The sequence below is a fragment of the Hippocampus guttulatus genome, chromosome 12 (assembly GCF_054856545.1).
Source record: "Hippocampus guttulatus isolate MCC_2025c chromosome 12, RoL_Hgut_1.0, whole genome shotgun sequence".
Taxonomy (NCBI): domain Eukaryota; kingdom Metazoa; phylum Chordata; class Actinopteri; order Syngnathiformes; family Syngnathidae; genus Hippocampus; species Hippocampus guttulatus.
Genome location: NC_141272.1, coordinates 20,145,821 through 20,169,571, shown reverse-complemented (window position 1 = coordinate 20,169,571; position 23,751 = coordinate 20,145,821). Strand labels below are relative to the sequence as shown.

General features: G+C 41.8%; 1 protein-coding gene across 1 annotated transcript in view; it reads left to right on the top strand.

The window, feature by feature from the left end:
• The window catches only part of LOC147197779 (protocadherin Fat 3-like), a 56,716-nt gene that overhangs the window by 31,539 nt on the left and 1,426 nt on the right, over positions 1-23,751 (top strand). The window contains exons 3-4 of the mRNA XM_086125775.1: positions 15,401-15,462; positions 20,711-21,025. Coding sequence (XP_085981901.1) covers positions 15,401-15,462; positions 20,711-21,025 — 377 coding nt within the window. The remainder of the gene's footprint in view (positions 1-15,400; positions 15,463-20,710; positions 21,026-23,751) is intronic.

Below are 23,751 nucleotides of genomic sequence, written 5' to 3'. Positions count from 1 at the left end.
GCTAGGGAGAGGGAAGTCTGGGCTTCCCTGCTAAAGCTGTTGCCCCCGCGACCCGGCCCCGGATAAGCGGTAGAAGATGGATGGATGGATGGATGGTGTCGTAACTCTATTTATAAGATAAGATAAGATAAGATAAGAAAACCTTTATTAGTCTCGCAATGGAGAAATTCCCAATTCACAGCAGCAAAGTTATGAAAGGAAGAAGTAGAACAACAAAATATAGGAGCTGCTGGAAAGGCAGCCACTCTCGCGGCGCCATTTTGAAGTCAAAATAACAAAAATAACACAACACAACACATTGGACACAGACAGTCGTGCAATCTTCACCACTTTTCTGCATACACTTTGTTGTCTGAAGCAGTTCTAGATGAAAGAGGAGAGGATCAAAGTGTCCTTGCACCAGTGGATCAGAGACGTCATGCTGAAAATGTGCACACGTCTGCTACAAGCTAAGTTTTGAAAGCAAACACGAAGCTGTAGCGTCCATTGACGAAAAGAGATTAGTTCACTTCTCCTGTCCCACGTAATCCGCTTCAAACTCCAAGCCGCGACTCCCAGTTCCAAATCCGCATCGGCGCTCCGCGCTAACGCTCCTTTCTTCTCATCGTCGGCTCCTCAAGACTTACATCCATCCAGCCGCAGACCGTTCAACAGCACCGATCTCTCCGCTGAACAAAGCGGGGCTGTGAAAAATGCTGCCCATTACAGGCGCAAGACACAAGCGCCCCGGGACTGTCAGGCAACGACAGTCAAATGGCGCCGACATTCCTCCCAGTCAAAAACAGTGCTGGTATACCCATGCTGCCGAGAAGGCGCAACCACCGAGCACAGAGTCTCCTCCTTGATGAATGTCGTGGCCAAAAAATGCTGAAAAAAGTCCACATCAGGTCCACACAACGTAACAACAAACACAAAGTGACAAAACAAACACAAAAACAACAAAAAAAGCAAGGCTCATGAGAGCACTTGCTGACGGCTGCCTACTCGAGCACCATCTTGACTTATATATATATATATATATATATATATATATATATATACACCCGGGGGGGGGGGTGAGACGAGGATTTTTTTTTAATTATATATAGGGACGGACACCACCCGAGTAGGGGTGAGACGAGGATTTTTTTTTAATATATATGTATATATATATATTTTTTTCTTTCACCCCTCGGGTGGTGTCCGTCCCTCATTCAGCTCGGGTCCTCTACCTGAGGCCAGGAAGCTTGAGGGTTCTGCGCAGTATCCTTGCTGTTCCCAGCACTGCACATTTCTGGACTGAGATGTCCGATGTTGTTCCCGGGATCTGTTGCATCCACTCATCTAGTTTGGGGGTCACTGCCCCGAGTGCTCCGACCACCACAGGCACGACTGTCACCTTTACCTTCCTGGCCTTCTCCAGCTCCTCTCTGAGCCCTTGGTGTTTCTCGTGTTCCTTCTTTCTGATGTTTCCATCACTTGGGACCGCTACATCCACTACAACGGCTTTCCTCTGCCCTTTATCTATGATCACGATATCTGGTTGGTTCGCCATTACCATCTTGTCAGTCTGGATCTGGAAGTCCCACAGGATCTTCGCTCTGTCATTCTCCACCACCTTCGGAGGTGTTTACCATTTTGAACTTGGGGTTTCCAGTCAATACTCCGCACAGATGTTTCGGTAGACTATGCCGGCCACCTGGTTATGGCGTTCCATGTAGGCTTTCCCTGCCAGCATCTTACACCCTGCAGTTATGTGTTGGATCGTCTCAGGTGCCTCTTTGCACAACCTACACCTTGGGTCTTGTCTGGTGTGGTATATCTGGGCCTCAATGGCTCTGGTGCTCAGGGCCTGCTCCTGAGCAGCCAGGATGAGTGCCTCTGTGCTGTCCTTCAGGCCAGCCCTCTCTTGCCACTGACAGGACTTCTTGAGATCAGCCACTTCAGTTATGGTCTGGTGGTACGTCCCGTGTAGGGGCTTGTCCTCCCATGATGGTCCCTCTTCCAGCGCCTCATCCTCTGTTCCCCATTGTCTGAGACATTCTCAGAGTACGTCATCCATTGGAGCCTTCTCCTTGATGTATTCATGGAGCTTGGATGTTTCATCCTGGACAGTGGCTCTCACATTCACGAGTCCCCGGCCTCCTTCCTTTCGGCTTGCGTACAGTCTCAGGGTGCTGGATTCGGGATGGAACCCTCCATGCATGGTTAGGAGCTTTCGGGTCTTAACGTCTGTGGTCCGAATCTCTTCCTTTGGCCACCTTATTATTCCTGCAGGGTATCTGATCACTGGCAGGGCATAGCTGTTTATTGCCCGGGTCTTATTCTTGCCATTGAGCTGGCTTCTTAGGACTTGCCTCACTCGCTGGAGGTATTTGGCCGTAGCCGCTTTCCTTGTTGCCAGTTCGAGGTTGCCATTGGCTTGTGGTATACCGAGGTACTTGTAGCTGTCTTCAATGTCTGCTATTGTTCCTTCAGGGAGTGAGACCCCTTCAGTGCGGACTACCTTTCCTCTCTTAGTCACCATCCGACTACATTTCTCAAGCCCGAATGACATCCCGATGTCGCTGCTGTAGATCCTGGTTGTGTGGATCAGGGAGTCTATGTCCCTTTCGCTCTTAGCATACAGCTTTATGTCATCCATGTAGAGGAGGTGACTGATTGTAGCTCCATTTCTGTCTTGGTGATTACTTGGCTTAGGGGGTTCAGTCCTATGCAGAACAGCAGTGGGGAGAGTGCATCACCTTGTTATATGCCACATTTGATGGACACTCGGGTAAGTGGCTTGCCATTGGCTTCAAGTGTGGTTTTCCACATCCTCATCGAGTTCGCAACGAAGGCTCTTAGGGTCCTGTTCACCTTATACAACTCCAAGCATTCAGTGATCCATGTATGTGGCATCGAGTCATAGGCTTTCTTGTAATCAATTCAGGCTGTGCACAGGTTGGTCTGTCGGGACCTGCAGTCTTGTGCGACTGTTCTGTCAACCAGGAGCTGATGTTTGGCTCCTCTGGTATCTCTACCAATGCCCTTCTGTGCTTCGCTCATGTATTGATCCATGTGTCCACTTATCTTAGCCGCAATGATGCCTGACATGAGCTTCCATGTTGTGGAGAGACAGACTTTGAAGGATCCTTCATGATCAGGATCGTTCGCCCTTCGGTTAGCCATCCTGGGTGAGTCCCATCCCTCAGCAGCTGGTTCATTTGTGCTGCTAGGCGCTCATGGAGTGCTGTGAGTTTCGTTAGCCAGGAGGTCTGGACCATGTCCGGGCCTGGTGCTGTCCAGTTTTTCATATCTGAGACTGTTTCCTGTATGTCTGCCACTGTTATGGTAACTGGGTTCTGTTCAGGGAGGTTGCTATGCTCCTCTCTCAGGGTCACCAGCCATTGTGCACTGCTGTTATGTGCAACCTCCTTCTCCCATATGCCTTTCCAGTACATTTCAGTTTCCAGTCTTGGTGGGTCAGCTCTGTTGTTTGGACCCTGCCACTGAGAGTACACTTTCGCAGGTTGTGTTGCGAACAGCCTGTTTATTCGTCTGGCCTCATTCTCTTTCGTGTACCGCTTTTGGCGGCTGGACAAGGCTTGGAGCCTTTGTTTGGCAGTTTCGAGTGCTATCGCATCGTATCGCATCTCGACGATGCGATACGATATATATCTATATATATATATATATATATATATATAGATATAGATATAGATATATATACAGTATATATTAGAGCTGATTAAAATATTTAATCTAATTAAAAATGCAACTGTCATAATTAACTCAAATTCACTAAAAATTAATCGTGACTACTCACGCATTTTTTATCGTTAATGAATTTCCTTTTATATTTTTTGTCCTATTTTTCCTCGTTTTAATGCTCTCATCAACATGGAATCATGAATCAGTTTTCTATGTGCAAAATGCAAATATTTACTGAAATAACAATTTAGATTTTCGATTTTACATGAACATTTTTCACTTGGAACAGTTATTCACACATAATCTCTCACACAATATTACTGTCCATCAACAACAGTGAAAAAAATTTTTTGTCACACAACAGCTGCTTTAACAGCTCTTTTTATGGAATCAAAACAGAGCAATATAACATTATAAAGTGCACATCTAAGGTAAACTAGTACTCAGCCTATAGTGGATTTAAGTCATGGTTGCATATTTCGTTTTTCTCAAGTTTGCTTTGAACACAGCAGTCAGGCTATGTTGATTCTGTTGGTCCTTCTTGCGCGGAAGTTTCTCTACGGTTTTGTGTAGATCATTTCGGATGATTACACTTGGTTCGATGACAACACTGAAGACGTTTTATTTTCGCTAGGTCGCTACCACTGCACCGCTGAACTTCACCGTCACTGTCAGACGAACACATAAATAGAGCGGGTGGAGCTTCTCTATTTATTATTATTATTATTTTATTTATATATATTTAACCTTCCACACAAAATAGTTCCAAACAAGTAACAATCGCGTCAGTGGCATACATCGTATCCCTGTATGATACAGGTAACTTTGGTCTTGCCCGTGGAACAATTTGGCAACTTTTTAAAAGTAAACTTTCCATTCATAAACTCTGTAAGTATCAGTTTTTGGTGTCTCACGCTGCCGTGGCTGGCAAAACAAACGTGCGTGGACCTAAGCAGTGCGCTTGTTGTTTTGTTTCTGGTTTCTTTATAGAGCAACGTAACATCCGCTGTGACGCGTGCCGCGTTAATCTCGCGAGAAAAAATGTAAACCCGTTAAAATTCATTTAAATTAATGCCAATAAAAATGCGCTAAACTGACAGCTCTAATATATATATATATATATATATGTGTGTGTGTGTGTGGGTGGAGAAAGAATGGAAGAATCGGTCTATATGTGAAGTGAAAAAGGTTCACACTATTTGATGTGGCTCGGTAATGTGATGTACCCTACATCACATCAAGCTATTCCCTACGAAAATTGCAGCTTCATAGAGCTTTCTCATTACTGATATTCACTGGGTGATCCTGCAGAGGTCTAATTGGATACACAGTAATAATATGGAGGGAAAATATGAAAATGGATAAGGGCTTATTCAAATGAGTGTGTTTGTCTGTTTTGTTTGAGTGTGTGTGTCTGAGACTGTTTTGTGTGTGTGTGTGTGTGTGCGCGCGTGTTGGAGATTATACAGGATTTTAAAGAAATAAGACGTGGAGAGAAAGCAGTTCTGTCAACACATGTATAAATGGAGTCAATTCAGAGGTTAGGGTATGTCGGGCGTGCGTAAAAAGATTTGACTTTCATTACAAGGAAAAGTGTGAGTGCAATCCACCCAATCTCTTGTATGACAGTTTATCATGATATTTTGTGGACATGCTTCAATGCTTCCAGTTTGGTGCGAACATTTTGGATGTTTTGATCTGTTTTTGTATTTTTTTTCAATTCCAACATATAGTTCAGTGTACAAAAAGTGCTCCAAATAAACATCGTCTTTGGCTTCAACTGGCCGTGACCTAACCGTGCAAATAGAGTTAAGGCAGAACTTTGGGTACAACTTCAGGGACGTTTGACCTCACAAAAACATGCTCTTCTCACTGAATGCAGGAGAAATTTCACAGACACAATCCATTATCTTGTAGACTGTACTGGAAAGGGTAAAAATTGTAGAGCCTGTTGTCTTTATTTTCCTCTATTTTCTGTCAGTGTACTGGTCAGATGTACATATATTTTTTAGATCCCTTTACACCGGATAAATTGATTTTACATTGAATGAATTTGTATCACCACCATTTTTATTTTGTGTAATCATTTCATTTTTATTTTCCTGCATCTTCCACATCGACTGTACATTCCTTTCCCCGCCTATTTGTCTGTCTTTCTTCTTGATGGCAATATTTTATCAATCGTCATGAGACATGCATGAGACATTTACAGTTTATCAGATCAGCCTGTTTCAATCATTGTCTCAGATTTACGGTTGACTGTTGCGTTTGCATCCTATCTATCTTCTGCCTGTTTGTCTTCCTCTACGATGGTTTATTGCATCCACTTACAAATCTCACAAACCTTATATCTCTTCGGTGCTCCTCAGTGCCCTCTGATTAAGTGCCGATCACTCTGGGGTGCAGACTCCCTTTGCCTAAAGTCCGATGTGATATGGCTCCAGATCCCTGTGCCCCTGAACAGAATAATTAGAGTAGAGTAAGAGAAGAATGAATTGATTTTACTTTCTGGTCAGGCATGGAATGTCAGAGACTCAGTTGTCTCAACTAACATTTTTCTCTCAGAGCACAGTACAGTACTTAAAAGATTGAGAGGCGCTGGAAAAATAAAAATAAAAATTGAGGGGCACAATCTGTTAATTGATTTGCAAAATAAATATTCACATTTCCCTCCGATTTCACTGTTTTAATGATGAATGCTTGCAGAAACGACAGTGTTTTCCCATCCACATTTTACTGTGAAAGTTTTCACACAGAAATCCCAAGAAAGAAATGTCAACGGCACCAACCTTGGGCCCCGACACCATAACAGGCTCCGGCTTTGAACTGTAGTAACAGGTACTCTTAATCGGGTTAGAGGAGGGGAGTGCAAATTGACAAAAAAACAGTCACTTTATGCTGATGGCATCCATATCAACTCAGATATTAGAAATATTTCTTTCATAACGATCACTGCTACTTTTAGTTGCACCATTTTCGACCATACCAGTTTTTTGTTCCATATGTACAAATAAACCGTCATTTCAACTCACTGTACTGTTTAAGGGGCGGCCCGGTAGTCGAGTGGTGAGCATGTCAACCTCACAGTGCTGAGGTACCGGGTTCAATTCCAGCTCCGACCTTCCTGTGTGGAGTGTATATGTTCTCCCCGGGCCCGCGTGGGTTTTCTCTAGGTACTCTGGTTTCCTCCCGCATTCCAAAAACACGGATGGTAGGTTAATGGAGCACTCTAAATTGTCCCGTGGTGTGAGTGTGACCGCGGTTGGTTGTTCGTCTCTGTGTGCCCTGCGATTGGCTGGCAAACGGTTCAGGGTGTCCCCCGCCTATTGCCCGAAGGCAGCTGGGATAGGCTCCAGCACACCCCGCGCCCCCAGTGAGGATAAAGCAGATCAGAAGATGGATGGATGGATTATTCAATTTGAAGCTGAAGTCTACAACGAGACTGAGCAAGAAACCATATGACAGTTGTATAGATTTCCCACAGGGAGCTTTGCTGTGTCTGCCAAAGATGACACACATCACAATCATCGTAAGTGATTTAATTTGACTGATCAGATTCCATATATTCTTAGAATGAGTGATATTGTATGGGTAGAGGTGAATGTGATTTGATTCAGTGTGCCATTGTTTTATTGTCCTTGACCTTTCTCATGCTCTGATGTCTGCCTGTTTCCTATTTCTGCACAAGTAAATTGTAGTTCTCGTGGCAGCCTTCAGCCATCCATTTACGGCACAGGCTTCAGTACACATATCTATATGGTAATCAAGTCACTCTCGCTCTTGGTCTGAGACACACACAGGCCTCCTTCTTTATATTCCATCCCTCTTTCGTGTCTTTTCTACACTCATCATTACCCTGTCATCAGAGGAATTGACAGTTGCTCCCAGAGGTGCATTAATACCCATAATTATAAGCATCTCTGGTGACTATGATGTATTTTTTTCATGTTTTCTTTTTATCACGTTATTAGATAAATATTGATTTGGAGCAGATTCGGATAATATTCAAAGCATAGTTGCAATCTGTTATATTGTGTTTTTGTATGGCATCGATTGGATCTGTTCTTGTAACGTGATTGGGTTGGCACTAAGAGGTGGATGAAGTTGGTTAAGTCATCACGGAAGGCCCAGGTACCAAATGCACGGCCCGCCACTGCTGTAGTGTGTTTCTTTGTCTGACGGCACTGACAAGCACAGGGTCAATTACAGAACAAAGGCGTTTGAAGAAATTGCTTTATATTCTTCTTGCTGCTTTGAAGTTTCAGTGAACAATCACAATTGGATCTTGTGATGTACAGCGCCAAGTGAACCTCATGAATACGGTGGTGTATTTTTGGCATGCAAGGCAATGTTAAGTGAGTAGCTAATGAACTATAGGGAGAAAATTCATGTCATGCATTTTCTTTTCAGTTGTGCTACACATTATCTACCCTACCACATTGCAACGACATTAGCATTCTATTGCAAGTAAAGTGAGAAATGTTTGACAGCCACCATTGTATCATTCCTTATTCACTCAATTGTATGACAAATTTAGAGAGGCTACGTCGTGTTATGGTTGTAAGTGGGGTTTTTGACAGCATAACAATCCTCAACAAGCTTTTGCTTCTGTCACACTGTGCCATAACGTCCAGACAGCCAATCGGTGTGGAGAACGCAAAATACAACACATGCACGCATGCGCGGTGAAATAAAACAATACGGGACAATAACATTGCTGTGGGAGTGACAGATAAAGTATACAACACCGTTTTGATTATTTTTAACTCGAGTCTGCTTGTGCTGTGCCTGCTTGTGACGTCAGGACTGAGGATTTCATGGTAACGATCGTTTCCGGTGTTGTTTCCGTGGGATCATTTGTACGGTACCGAAAAAATGTTTCTCATAAAAATCACCGCACGCTAGTTGATTGTATGTGATAGAATCTCTCGTGTGATCGTGATTTCACTGTGCCTGTATGTGTGTTTGTGGTGTGGTGTGTGAGTGTTTTGCTCCTATTCTACTTGCGTTTTGTTTTTATTAGGTGGGGGTGGGGGGGGGGCAGGAAACATTATGTGCGCATGCGGGTTGCTAGTTTAGTCTGCACGCTGAGAAAGTGTGTGGATGATGGACAGAGATGGCGGTGAAAAAAAAAAAAACTAACGGTGTATTAGTTACCACATTTAAGAAATGGGATTGCCAGTCGGATTTTTCTTTCGAATCATCCGAAGAAGGATGTATTACCAAGATGACATGATGTATGCACAAAACATGAAAGTTTATGAAATACGATGGAAGGCACGATTCCGAGGCAAGTACTTGAAGTTAGTCAACTTCAAGGCTAATCGCTATGAAAGATATTATGAAACAGTCTTAGTGATTCTATTACAGTGAAACTCCTCTACAACGAAACCTACATGGGCAAAAATACCCCCTAGTGTGAACACATTTTCATGCATGAAAGCCATTCCCTCTTTTCTGCCCCCCCTACGACGAAAAGTCCCCCTGTTCCGTTATACGAAATCTTTTTCTCTGCTCCTACCTCGCAACGAGATTCACTCCAAGGAAAACAAGCCTTCCCCAAAAGTCTAATCCAACAGTGACCTCTACTGCTTCGTTCGGAAATGGCAACAGCAACCACATGCGCAGTAGTCCAGGAAGTATTTATTATTGTTCATTTCAGACGCAGCACGAACGTTGCATTGCTAAAATGGCTACGAAACAGACCATTGCAGACCAAAGAGTAAAGAAAAGAAAAGCATTCACGCTTGATGACAGGATAAAAGTAATAAAAATGAAAGATGGCGGAAGCAAAGTAAAAGACATTATACAAGAAATTGATGTAAGTGAAAGTGAATGCTGATCGTAAATTTCGCAATTTCTTTCCCATTTTTTTCTTTCCACACTGGCTCTATGAAGTGTCAAATAAGTGTATGCTCATATTTATGCACTACGTATTTGAATAAAAATAAAGAATACACATACATTTTGTGTGTGTGTGTGTGTTTACATCTGAGATAAAATTTGCTCCAGTGAAAAGCCCCCTGTTGTGAAGAATTTCTTGCTGCAAACATGATTTCATTGTAGAGGAGTTTCACTGTATTTAGTTGTAGACATGGTAACTTTATGAATAAAACATTCGTCACCAGGTGGCGTCACACTAATGTTAACTCTAGGTAGAACTAACAATGACGTGTGGTAGATTCTTTGGTCAAATTTATGGTAGATTATTAATAATAATAAAAATACATTTTATTCATAAGTGCCTTTGAAGACACTAAGGTCACTTTACAATCAGGAAAAAAAACAATAAAACACAGTCCGGGTTGAGCAGCGGCAGCCAGACGCGCCAGCGTACACTCAACCCCGAAAGTTGGAAGAAACCACAAGGGACGGAGAGGGGAAAAAAAACCACGCTCGAACTATCCTCATTTTGAGGATAGTTTGAGTTAGGCAAAAAAAAAACCTCCTGCACAAGCATAGATTACACAGTCCATCGTCTTGGGGTTGCAAAGAGGACGTCAAGCCATATCAATACTATAAGTCGATACATAGTAATCAGGTCTTTTTTATTTTTAAAGATTCATTACATGATTTTAATCATTCAATTCCTAATACATGCTTTTGTATTAATAACGGGGGTGAGTAGCCATTTATATTTTTATTTACATAAATAGTACACACATAATCATGTTAACAGTTTCAGGTTTACTTGTGGCCCATGGTATATAGCCAGGACTGAAGTATTGTGTACACGTACTGTACAGTGATCGGGTTCGTCTATCAGTGCATCGTGGATTTTTTCAAACATATTAAAAAAAACATTTTTTATTTTTTTTTACATATACATGGAGTACAGTACTGTATATGTTGCTCTATGTGACTCGCTGTTGTTTTGCACCTTCTTGCGGACCGTTTGCGGACTTTAATTTATTTTATTGTTTTTACCTGTTTATGTTAATTGGACGCTACTTCGCGGATTTTCGTTTATCGCGGGTGGTTTTGGTCCCCATTAACCGCGATAAACGAGGGATTACTGTATATGTTCCTGATGGCCATAGCATAGTCAATTTAAATCTATCTCTTCTTTTATTTATAATTTATGTGTGGTTTTACTGTATGCTCTTGGTTGTAAAGTGTCCTTGAGTGCTGTGAAAGGCGCTTACAAATAAAATGTATTATGATTATTATTATAGTATTTCATCGGAATTGATATTTTAATGATTACCAGCAAGTTAATCTTTGTAGACAAGAAAAAAAAACCTCAAATGTTGTGGTACGCTGTATTCATGATGCCATATGAGTACATTTGATCCATTTATTCTCTTGAATAAACCTGGAGGACACAGCTGCTGATGTAATTATGTTCATTGTGAATGCATAGTTTTCAATCATTTACCTTTTAAATATTGTACTTTTGAGGATCAAAACTCTTGATTTGAATATCAGTCAAAATTCAAAAATGGTTCCCATGATGAATCTTTATGGAACCCCAAATTAGTAACAGTGTTTTCCCATTGGGTAATCTAATGGAACCGAAAAACAGTTTCATTTCTGAAATCCTCAGGCCTGTATGTTCTCGACACCAATTGGCTGTCAACAACAACGACAGATGGAATGATGACTGTCGGGCTGACGTACTCACCCCTGAATTTTTTTATTGTACTGTTGTTTGGTGTCTTCTGGAATCGACCTCGATTATCATTTTTGGTTTCTCATTTGGCTATCAAAGCTTCTCATGCTTTGCTTTGCTCGTTTGTAAGCGTGTCTACATTGGTTTACTGAAGATTTCCATCCATCCATCCATTTTCCATAGCACTCATCCTGTTCAGATGGCATGAAAGTGGAGCCTACCCAAGCCGACGTAGGGCAAAAAGCAGACTTCAGCGCAGTTACACAGCGTGTGGCGCAGGATTTATGCCATTCACGGAAACAGTTCCCAAAGCAGACATCAGAGTGGGAGTTGAAGTTCACCTTGAGGAACATGAATTAGTATTGATAAATTTGTCACCAGTCAATCATCGGGTGCATATAGAGAGAGACAACCAGTCACACAGTCATGCCATCGTACTTCATGTACAGAAGTCAGGCAAATATATGGCGAGACCATCAGTGATTTCCTCAGTGGCAATTGGAAGTGACTCGCAGCTGAGTTGAAGCTGTCGACATTTGGTTTTATTGTCAATTCAGTGTCTTCAAGTTTTCAACCAACAGCAAAAATTAACACCTTGTCTAAATCTTTTCGATACACCCTTTTATACAGTAAAATCTCATCTCTCATTATGTTCAGGACACCTCTCATTATCTGCATGCTCTCATGGTCAAATTGCAGGCGAAACAAGTAATGTACACTTCCATTTAGAAACGGATGTGGTCATGTTGGACAGCGGTAACATGGAATTAAACAAACATTAGAAATGGATGAAGAGAAATCATTGAAGCCTCTCTGAAACCTCTTTCCTAAGCTTTCACTGTCATTTTTACACTTTACCTCAAGCGTGTTGTTTGGGGAGAGATGTGTGTATATGTCATCGTTTGCCTTATTTTCATGATGTCTGGCTCTCTGGGATGGGATTTTCATTTTTCCACCTACATTGCAGCCGTACTGGCAGTTATCCGACTCGGATGTAATTTTCATTTACATTTGAAAATGGTTCCAAATTTTGATTGAGTGCATTTTTTTCCCTCCTCTTTACAGTGCTATTACTCACAGCTGATTCCACCTTTTAGTGTATATTTAGCCTTGGACCTCTGACATGAAACACAAACACACACACGCACAGGCACACGTATAAAGAAATATATCTGCGTGGGTGTGTGTGCATGTGTGTATACTGTATGTATACACATTATATAACAGTCATATTTTCTAATGGTATGAAATACACTGTAAAGAATCATTGTTACATTCGATTATCCAGCAAACACACATTTTTATTTCATGTCTTGTTACTTGTCCTCATAGAGATAATTTCATTATAACAGTTTTGCATTGATTAAAAACCACAGTGACCTCACTCTTCCCACGTTTATGCTCCATTTTAATGCCATTGAGAAATTTGATGGCGGGGCTGTGACTTTTCCTTTCCTCTTGCAGTAGTTACTTAACTGAGTATTGGAGCAACTGTTGCAGAATAAACTTACAACCTTGTGTACTCCTTTTCATATTTCTAGAAAACAAACCATGATGAAAGAAACAGAGGTACCAGATTTGGGTGTGTGGTAATGTTTGACAAAAGTGTTTTAGAGAGCACAATCGTTAAATTATACTTTGACCGAAATGGCTGCCTTTCCAGAAGCTCTTTAGTTTAATTTTGATGAGTTGAGTTATTAGTTTGCTCTGAAAATCGTATTTTATTGTTTTTCTAACCAGTGGATATGGAATTAATCAACCAGTACTTGTTTGTTCGAGTGCTATTGTGCAGACACGAAAAGTGAAGTGAGGAAGCAAATGAAGCACCATGAAGCTTTGAAACATGAGTAAACGAGTTGGCTGGAATGCTTCATTTGGCCATCACTATCATTTACGACACACAAAAAACTACATGAGAACTTTCTTTCCCTCATTAGTATGAATCGGTTAAAGACAGTCATCCCATGGGTGTATCGATCAAGACAAAATTAATCTTATGCAATGGTGAAACCGAATGTGTGCACTGCGTTTCTCGCAGTGCATATTCATATGTAGTCAATGCAATTTTGTGCGATCAAGCATGGTTTCATGCCGGGCGGCGCGTTTGCAGCATTCCAAGCATGAATCTTGTTATTATGCCAATTTCGCTGTGATAAGCTGAAGTGAACATTTTGTGGTGGCGATGTGAATCGGGTGCAAAAAATGTTTTCCATCTTCCGCAAGTGGAGCTCTTCTTGCAGTTCCTTATAAATGTTCTTTGTGCGTGTCGCGCTCCTGCATGAACTCTCGTGACTCAGTTTATGCTTCTGCCTTGTCACCCGTGCACCTCTACTATGCTAAATTTGATGGGAATGAGAGGAGCTTCTTCCTTTGGCTGAGAAACATGTTGGCTGTGTTCTCTTGCTCAATGGCACAAATCCCAGTTTCTAGACATGTGCATCACATCACTTCAACAACGTTATTTTCATTCTTCTTTCAACCATTGTGTAGTGATGAAAGTCAGTGCTGTATGGTGCAAGTACACTGAGAAAAACCGAGACGTTTACACAATTAAAGCACAACGTTCTGCTGTATCTTACGTGTTTGACATGTGCATGAAGCTGACTACAAGAACGCTTCAAATGCTTTTGTCCTTGATATACAGTGGTCTACTTACGAACGTCTCTTTATACGAAGTTTTCAAGTTACGAAATGCCTCAATGGGAAAATATTGCCTCTTGTTCCGAAATAAATTTAAAGATACGAAAGGTAAAAATACAGTATGGGCTGCCACTCGCAGCTCTGAGTTCTCTGAACGCAACATATGTAGAGCTGCTCTGCCATTGGCTATTACCGAGCATTATCCTGGCATCCTATTGGCTAAGAGGGACCTTTACCGCGTATATCTATTTGTGTAGATAGATAGATAAGTGTCTATGCAGCGTTCTCGTCATTTGCCCCTTGGGCCATGAGGCGTTAGTTTTGTGTAAATGTGAATCACCCAGAAAAAGCGATCGCTCACTATGCTGGTGTTTGCTTTGGAAATTTTCGAAGGATTGTTAAAAGCCGACAAAAGCAAACACCCTTGGACCAGTTCTTTCCAAAACACCAGGTAAAAAAACACTCCTAAGAGTGAACATGAACTAAAGAGGGCAAAAAACGATGAGGATGCAGTTAAAAGTGAAATGACCATCATTTTTATTGTTTACTCTATTTTTTGTTTTTTACGTTATGCACAACTCTCATTTATTGTGCTATAATCTAATTGTAACATGTATTTGTGACATATTTCGATGGATTTTTATGCTTTAGAAAACATTTATGGCTGAATTTTGTGTGTGTTTGTGAGGGGGGGGGCGGAGTTGAGGGGGCTTGAAACAGATAAGGGCATTTACATGGAAAACGCGTCTCTACTTACAACATTTTCTAGTTCAGAATTTTCTTCCAGAACCAATTAATTTTGTAAGTAGAGGTACCACTGTCTTTTGAACTTGAATTAGTAAGACAGATTTTTTTTTTAAAGCATTGTGAAAAACTACATTTTTGCCTTGAGTTCCCCATTAATGTCACCAACCGCTTAGCTGCTGTATGAACTTTCAACCAATACAGGATTGACGATAACGTTGTCATTGAGACCATTTATGTTGGACGTCTGCTTGCTTTGATTGTGTTTGCTTGGCTTTTCCCAACTGACTTGGAAATGTGGATCTGTGGCTCATCAGATACATCACAAAGCGCAAACACACTCACTCCTATGACCACTACATCAATAAATTCACGGAGTATTTTTTGTCAAACTGAAATATGTGCCTCCAACAAAACTCATTGCAGCACAGAATGTTTGGATTTTTGTGATTGGTTGCAGTGTTCAGTCCATGGTGTTTCTCTGCTTCTTATACCATTGAGCGAAGACAGGCTAAAGTGTTTTTGGTGTTGTTACAACTGTGTTTGAAATAATTATTTGCTCAACCTTCATCTTTCCTCATTTTCAAACAGCTACAGTAGCTTGTTTTGTTTTGTCTGAGTCTAATTGCAACAATAGAAGTCAACTATAACTGAGTTGGCTCATGGCATGGATTTTTGTGTGTGATTTCCCCAAAATTTCTTCACGTTTTCTCTCTTGTTTTTTTGTCTCAGGTCTGATCACAACAACCTCGAGGAAACTGGACCGTGAACAACAAACAGAACATGTTTTAGAGGTGAGCATTTTGGTATGCAAAATAATGAGCAAATCGTAAGACAGAGACTATATATAAATGAAAGCTCTGGAGCTGTAATTGTATTGACGCGATGTGCTCGGTCTTAAAAGAAGAAATTGGTTTCAAAACTAAGGATTATTTTATTGAAAGGAAATGGTTGACCTGGGCAAGAGATTTGTGTGTGTGTGTGTGGCGTGCGTGTGCTCCCTGAATAAGCACTTGTAAAATGAGGTTGTCGATGGTAATCAAGATGCAATTGAGAGGTCAGGAGATACGATTCACACATCTCACCATCCTCTTCAAACTTCAAAGACATATGTTAAAAAAAATGCTTCGTTTATTGGAAAAATAAAATATGTTTAATAGTACAGTGATCCCTCACTACTTTGCGGTTCACTTTTTGCAGTTTCAGTGCATCGCAGGATCTTCAAAAGCATTCACCCAAAAAAAATCCTACATATATATATACATTAGAGCTGTCAAACGATTAAAATATTTAATCTAATTAAAAATGCAGCTGTCATAATTAACTCAAATTAACTGAAAATTAATCATGATTACTCACGCATTTTTTATTGTTTCTGAATTTCCTTTTATATTTTTTGTCCTATTTTCCCCATTTTAATGCTCTCATCAACATGGAATCATGAATCAGTTTTCTATGTGCAAAATGCAAATATTTACTGAAATAACAATTTCGATTTTCAATTTTACATGAACATTTTTCACTTGGAGCAGTTATTCACACATAATCTCTCAAACAATATTACTGTCCATCAACAACAGTAAAAAAAATATTTTGTCACACAACAGCTGCTTTAACAGCTCTTTTTATTGAATCAAAACAAGGCAATACAAAATTATAAAGTGCACATCTAAGGTAAACTAGTACTAAGCCGATAGTGGATTTAAGCCATGGTCGCATACTTCGTTTTTCTCAAGTTTGCTTTGAACACAGCAGTCAGGCTATGTTGATTCTGTTGGTCCTTCTTGCGCGGACATCTCTCTATGATTTGTGGAGACATCATTTCGGATGACTACACTTGGTTCGATGACAACACTGAAGACGTTTTATTTTCAGTGTGGTCGCTGGGTTGCGACCACTGCACCGCTGAACACTCGACGTGCCTCAGCGCACCGTCGCTGCCAGACGAACACAGGGAAGCTCCACCCCCATTATTTATATGGTCATGGAACACGGTAACCTTCCACACAAAATAGTTCCAAACAAGTAACAATCGCGTGTGGCAGTGGCATGCATCGAACTCAACAGAATGCCTGCTCTTTATTCACCAGAGGCTCATCAACCTAGTCTCTTATTTCTCTCCCGAAACAGTGTTTTCTCCCACTTGGTGTACCTTAGCCTTACCCGCTACGTACAATTTCTGTTCATAGCTTGTAATGGAGGCTCTCGCTGGCAATCCGTAGTGGATTCGTTAGATGCAATGCGAATGATTTCAGCTTGAGTCTGGCTGTGGACAATGTTGACAGGCTTGCATGCAGTAGCCATACATTGAGCTATGGCTTCAGCAAATTTGTTCTTCATCATGTTATCCATTTTCTTCGCTTTGAAATGATCCATAGCTGTCTGTCTTAGACGAGGGGGCGGAGTACTCACATTAGCTGTGTGCTTGGCCATTAAGTGGTATTTCAGACTCGACGTGCTTTGATGATAGCTCAGTTTACGACTGCAAAACATCCAGGTAACTTTGGTCTTGTCAGTGGAACTATCTGGCAACTTTTTAAAAGTAAACTTTCAATTCATAAAGTCTTTAAGTATCCGTTTTCGGTGTCTCGCGCTGCCGTGGCTGGCAAAACAGACATCGGCGTGGACTTCTGCAGCGCGCTTGTTGTTTTGTTTCCGGTTTATTTATAGAGCAACATAAAATCCGCTGTGCCATGTGCCGCGTTAATCTCGCGAGAAAAAAAATGTATCACGTTAAAATTCATTTAAAATAATGCCGATAAAAACGCGCTTAACTGACAGCTCTAATATATATATATATATATGTATATATATATATATAGCGAAAATGCCGCAAAAGGTCCGCAAGAGGTCAGCGAAGGTCAGCCAAACATCGAGTCACATAGAACAACATATACAGTATTACATGTGTATGTTTACTGTATTTTGTTATTTACACACTAACCTAACCTAACTTATACATCTTATACATGTATATATATTTTAGTATATAGCATTAAGTAATGTTAATTACAACAAACATTTACTTCTACTGCATGTATACCATTAAATTTGGCCTTATAAATATTAAATATACTCATACACATGTACATATAACTGTACAGGGGGAGGGGTACCTATTTCATGGATTTTCCTCTCTCGCAGGAATTCTCGGTCCCCATTAACCGCGATAAGTGAGGGATCAATGTATACCATTTTACATTATATCCCCCATCTTTGTTCATCCATCCATCCTTCCATTTTCTAATCCGCTTATCCTCACAAGAGTCGCGGGCGTGCTGAAGCCTATTCCAGCTGTCAGTAGGTGGAGTACACCCTGAATTGGTTGCCAGCCAATCTCAGGGCACACATAGACAAACAACCATCCGCGCTCACACTCACACCTTGGGACTATTTAAAGTGTATGATTAACCTACCATGCATGATTTTGGCGAAAACCCACGCAGGCACAGGGAGAACATGCAAATTCCACACAGGTAGGCCGAAGCCTGACTCGAACCCTGCACCTCTGTACTATGAGGCTGATGTGCTAACCAGTCAATCACCGTGCCGCCCCCACTCCCTCACCTTTGTAAACCACCATTGTTCCATAAGATGAATTTATAAGTACATAAGTACAATGAAAAAACACTGCCTAAACCTATTTTGCTTCACTCACCATTAAACGTTACTGGTCAAGATTCAACAAGTCAAAACACTTTACACAATGAGATACAGGTATCCAATTTCATTTTGCATAATAATTAAAAGCACAACAATGAATCGTTTGCACCCCGTTGTGTTACCTCAGGACTCATAATGGTGACCTGCTGTTTATAGATGAACAACATATGGTTGACATCGCCCTGCCGCTATTTAGCCCTGCAACTCATACTCCATTTCAGAAGCTGCCAAGATTTTGATGAAAACAAATGGCCTCTCCCATCTCATCTACTCCACATACTCAGCTCTTTCTCCTCGTCTCTCTTTGGCTTTCCTCAATGTGGTTTTCATTAGCTTGGTGATAGAGATTGTTTGAGGACAGTCAGTCCATGCTGGTCTCTTTTAACAATAATGAAAACTTGTATCAACCCTGGCCCACCTTGATTAGTGATAAATTGTGCCATGCGGTGGCTTTCTCATTATGACTCAGAGTTGAGTGTGGAGTTCTTGTTTCAGCTGTGTGTGTGCGTGTATGTGTGTATGTCTTGAGGTCTGGGGATCAAAAATCAGTTACCCATAAGAGAAACAATTTTAAATTAAACCAGCTATCCTGGACGTGCCTGCCGCCTGCAGAGAATCATCACATACACCCCCAGTCCCTCCAAGTGTGTGTGATGACCAGTGTTGACGAGGACACCTGGGCCAGCCGTTTCAAAGACTCTTTTCAGCCAAAGTCTGTCATTAATGCTTGCTAAGGCTACACAACCGTTTAGGAAAGAGTTAACTGTGAGACTAAAATAAACAGACCATTTTGGAACACATATATCCGACTGTTTTGTGTTTAAGAATATTGACGACGCACAGCAGGATTTCTTTTTTTTAACTTGCCCTGTTACGCATATTCAAATCTAGTCCTAGCTTTCTAAGGTCCAGCTATTACCGGTAATTTCCCCGTTTCAGAGGAAAGACACTTTCACGCAAAATTCTAATTACTGTGCAGTTGTTTGTGCATACCCAAAAAGAGACAACATAATTGATTGTATTGCTCTAAGCCTTGGCTTTATGCAAAGATGGCTCGGCACTTAGAAGGTGCACATAAGGACTAGTGTGATGAGTCCAAAGGCCTCAGCTTCCCTAAGTGGTTACTGGAGTGAGAAAAAAAAGGGGCCTTGATTAAATACGCACCAGAGGAAATTTTGCACACAATGGCATTATGGAGTCAGGAGTGGGAGAATTGATGCGATTTAATCAGTTACCTAAATGCGCGCAGGTAAGCGTCATGCACTGTCCCTACAATCAAGGCCCTTTTACAAAAAGGTCTTGAGGCTTAAAATGGGCTCAGTAGCCGCCGGAGCCAGGGGGAAAAAAACACATTTCGTCAATGTGTACCTCAGTGCCATGAATCCTGATCCAATCAAAGATATTGTTAAACATGACAAAAAACATATGGTCTCACAAAAGTTAAAACATGCTCTGTAAAGATTGTGTTTGCCCTGCCCAAAATCACGAAATAAATAAGGTTCAGACAGAAACTCACCAGTCAGTCAAAGCGTCTGTGGTCAGTTGACCAACAAAAAAAAATCTATCAGTGTAGATTTACATATGAGACCCATTTTGACATCTCAAATGCGTTGAGGCTAATTAAATTCTCCAGTGCACACCAAAAAAAAATAAAAAAGTTGGGGGGCATTCGTATGTGATCACAACAGGTATGAAGAGCTGGATTGTTCTGATTCACACACACGCACTCAGCTTGCTTGAATTGTATCGGCTGTGCCAAGAAATGACAGGGGGGGGGGCTGTGCTAAAACGTTCTTTTTCAAAAGTTGACCTTGTGGTGAGTTAATGAATTCTCAGTATTAAGAGTCGTGTTTCCACTGTCACATTAATACGATCGGAAGAGCTACTACCAAAATAGCAATGTGTAAAGATGACTTCCATATGTTGATGTAAAGTAACTCTCCCTAAAAAAAAAAAAAAGATGGGGTTTGAACCTGTACACGATGACTTAATTTTTTCTTATTTCATATGTCTGGATTTTTACATTTTTATTCTTGATTTCAGCCATATAAACTCGAAATAGATTTGGTGTTCAAAGTGAAGGTTAAAAAAAAAAAAAAGAAACCACCAACCAGTTCTTTCTATGTACAACATGGATCCAAACTTGAGACAAAATGTGGCTCAAACTAAAGCACTGGTTGTACTCACCTGTTTCGTCCTGCAGGATAAATCATGTAAATTAGCTAATTTGCATGAGCATACGTATTGATTCTCTAAATTAACTGGTATCTCTGAGTTCATCCAAGAAAGAATGTACTGGAAGAATTGATTGAGGGACGAATTTGTGGAATTTGCATTTTTCTTTCATCATGCATTGATTGATCTATCCTGCCCTTTCAGGTTCTGGTGTCAGATGGTGGGCCCAGTCCGAGGCAGAGTACAGTGTGGGTGATGGTCCAGGTCCTAGATGAAAATGACAACAAGCCGACATTTCCAGAGAAGGTCTATCAGGTCAAACTACCAGAGAGGGAGCGAAGAAAGAAGGGGGAGCCTATCTACCGAGTCTTTGCCTATGATCGCGATGATGGACCCAACAGTGACCTTTCTTATAGCATTGTGGATGGCAATGAGGATGGGAAATTTTTCATTGATCCCAAGACGGCAATGGTGTCATCACGCAAGGCCTTCACAGCTGGGAGCTACGATATCCTGACAGTATGTACAATTGAGCTATGTTCACATTCTGGTAACACAGTAGCTTCAATTATGATAGTACAGTATTTGGAAAAAAAACTTCAATGCCCTTGATCACCTAATTCGGATATTTGCTATTCCTTAATGGTTTCAATGTGAAGAAAAAAGTGAAAATGGATCCCATTGCAGAGAAGAGGGTGGGAGACTGTAATTCCAAGATAAGATAAAGCGATGACAGAATCAATCACTAAAATAATCCATTATAGCAAGCTGATTAGGCGGTCCAGTGGTTAGCGCGTCGACCTCACAGTGCAGAGGTACTGGGTTCAATTCCAGCTCCAGCCTCCCTGTGTGGAGTTTGCATCTTCTCCCCAGGCCTGGCCGGGTTTTCTCCGGGTACTCCGGTTTCCTCGCACATTCCAAAAACATGCATTGAAGGCTGATTGAACAATCAAAATTGTCCCTAGGAGTGCGTGCGAGCATGGATGGTTGTACTGTGTGCCCTGCGATTGGCTGGCAACCGGTTCAGAGTGTCCCCCCGCCTACTGCCCGAAGACGGCTGGGAGAGGATCCAGCACCCCCTGCTACCCTTGTGAGGATAAAGTGGAGCAGAAAATGGATGGATGGAAGGATAGCAAGATGATTAATAATGATGCATCTCGAGCATACACACCAAAACACCTTCGACCGCCTGTGCCTGAAATTCAACCTGCTTTTTGCGAGTCTAAAATGAAGTCTACTTTTTGTCACCAAATTTTCAGATGTGCTGGGGAGGTGGGCAGAAACGCCCAGTGAGGCGTTTACGTAGCGCGTCGACCAAATTCACAAACATGCCGAGCCATTGTCCCTGCCCAAAAAAAGACAATGCACCCACTGTTACGCCAAGCAGAGACTACTTTCTGGCACCAAATTACCAGGTGCATCGCGGTGAAGCTGCTTTGTGCGATGGCACCGCCATCCCCAGACGGACTAGATTTGCACGAGCACAAAAATGGAGTTAAGCCCATTTTATGGCTGAGCACACTGGGTCAAGTCTACCAAAATAAGGCCCATAAAGTCAATAGTTTGCATAGTTAGGGGTTGAATCTATACAGCTACACCAGAGCCACATGGCTTTGAGAATGTGCTTACGAAGCGGCATAAGCACGGTAAGTGGACAAACACTATAGGACAAATTAATAATAATAATAATAAATTTTATTTGAAAGGGCTTTTCATCATACTCAAAGACACTTTACAAGAGCTTAAAACACAGGATAAAATGTGCACTTAAAACAAGCATACATAATTTACAAAAGCACATTTAGATGAACAAAAAGCAAAAATGGGTAAAAGAGATTAAAAGGTATTAAAAGCATTGCAGAACAGATGAGTTTTAAGAGATGATTTGAAGGATTGGAGGCCAGTACAGTTGCGGATGTGTTGTGATAGAGCGTTCCAGACAGTGGGGGCGGCGACAGAGAAGGCTCGGTCCCCCCAGGTTTTGAGCTTGGTCACGGGGATGGCGAGGAGGTTTGTGTTTGAGGAGCGGAGGTTGTGGGAAGGAGTGTATTGGTAAAGAAGGTCGGAAAGGTAGGAGGGGTCTGATTGTGAAGGGCTTTATTGGTGAGTAGGAGGAGTTTAAATTGAATACGCTGGGGAACGGGGAGCCAGTGGAGGTTTTTAAGGACAGGGATGATGTGATCACGAGTGCGGGTGTGGGTGAGCAGGCGGGCAGCGGCATTCTGGATGTACTGTAGTTTATTGAGGAGTTTGGAGGTTGTACCGTGCTATTGCAGTAGTCAAGGCGGGAGGTGATGAAGGCATGGATGAGGGTTTGAGCAGCGTTGAAAGAAAGTGAAGGGCGGAGACGAGAAATGTTTTTGAGGTGAAAGAAAGCAGTTTTGGTGATTTGGGTGATGTGTTGGACGAAAGAGAGGTTGTTATTAAAAAGGACACAGAGGTTGCGACAGTGAGAGGAGGGGACAGGGTGCAGTTGTCAATTGTGAGGTTAAAGTTGGAGGTTGTTTGGGTGAGGGACCGAGGACCGATTATAAGCAGTTGAGATTTAGTGCAGTTAAGAGTGAGAACGTTTGTTTGCATCCAGGATTTGATATCTGAAAGACAGATAGACAGGGTGGAGTGGGTTGTTGGGGTAAATGATTTGGTGGATATGTACAATTGTACGTCATCAGCGTAGCAGTGGAACTGGAGACCATGATGATGAATGATTTGGCCAAGGGGTAGAAGATAGAGAATGAAGAGAAGAGGACCAAGCACAGAACCCTGAGGGACACCTTGGGACAGTGGGGCAGTGTAGGAAGAGCAGTTGTTGATGTGTAGAAATTGTTTCCTGTCTGTGAGATATGAGTGAAGCCAGGTTAGGACTTTGTTGGTGATGTTTAGGGACTGCAGGCGAGAGAGTAGGATGGAGTGGTTGATGGTGTTGAAGGCAGCTCTAAGGTCAAGAAGGATGAGGATGGAGAGTAGGCCGGAGTCAGAGGTGAGGAGGAGGTCATTGGTGATTTTAAGGAGGGCTGAGTGTGAACCTCGCGGGGCACCAGCGAGAGTCGTACCGGGTGTGGGACCCGGGAGGGGGGGCAAGTCCCTGACGGGGGCCGATTGCCCAGGAAGGAAGGAAGGAAGGCTGTTTCAGTGCTGTGTTGTGGACGGTGAGTAGGGGGGACTTGTCCACCAGAGTCAGCTTAATACATACATATATACATAAATACATCATACATAAAGCATATTGGACAATAAAGATGACC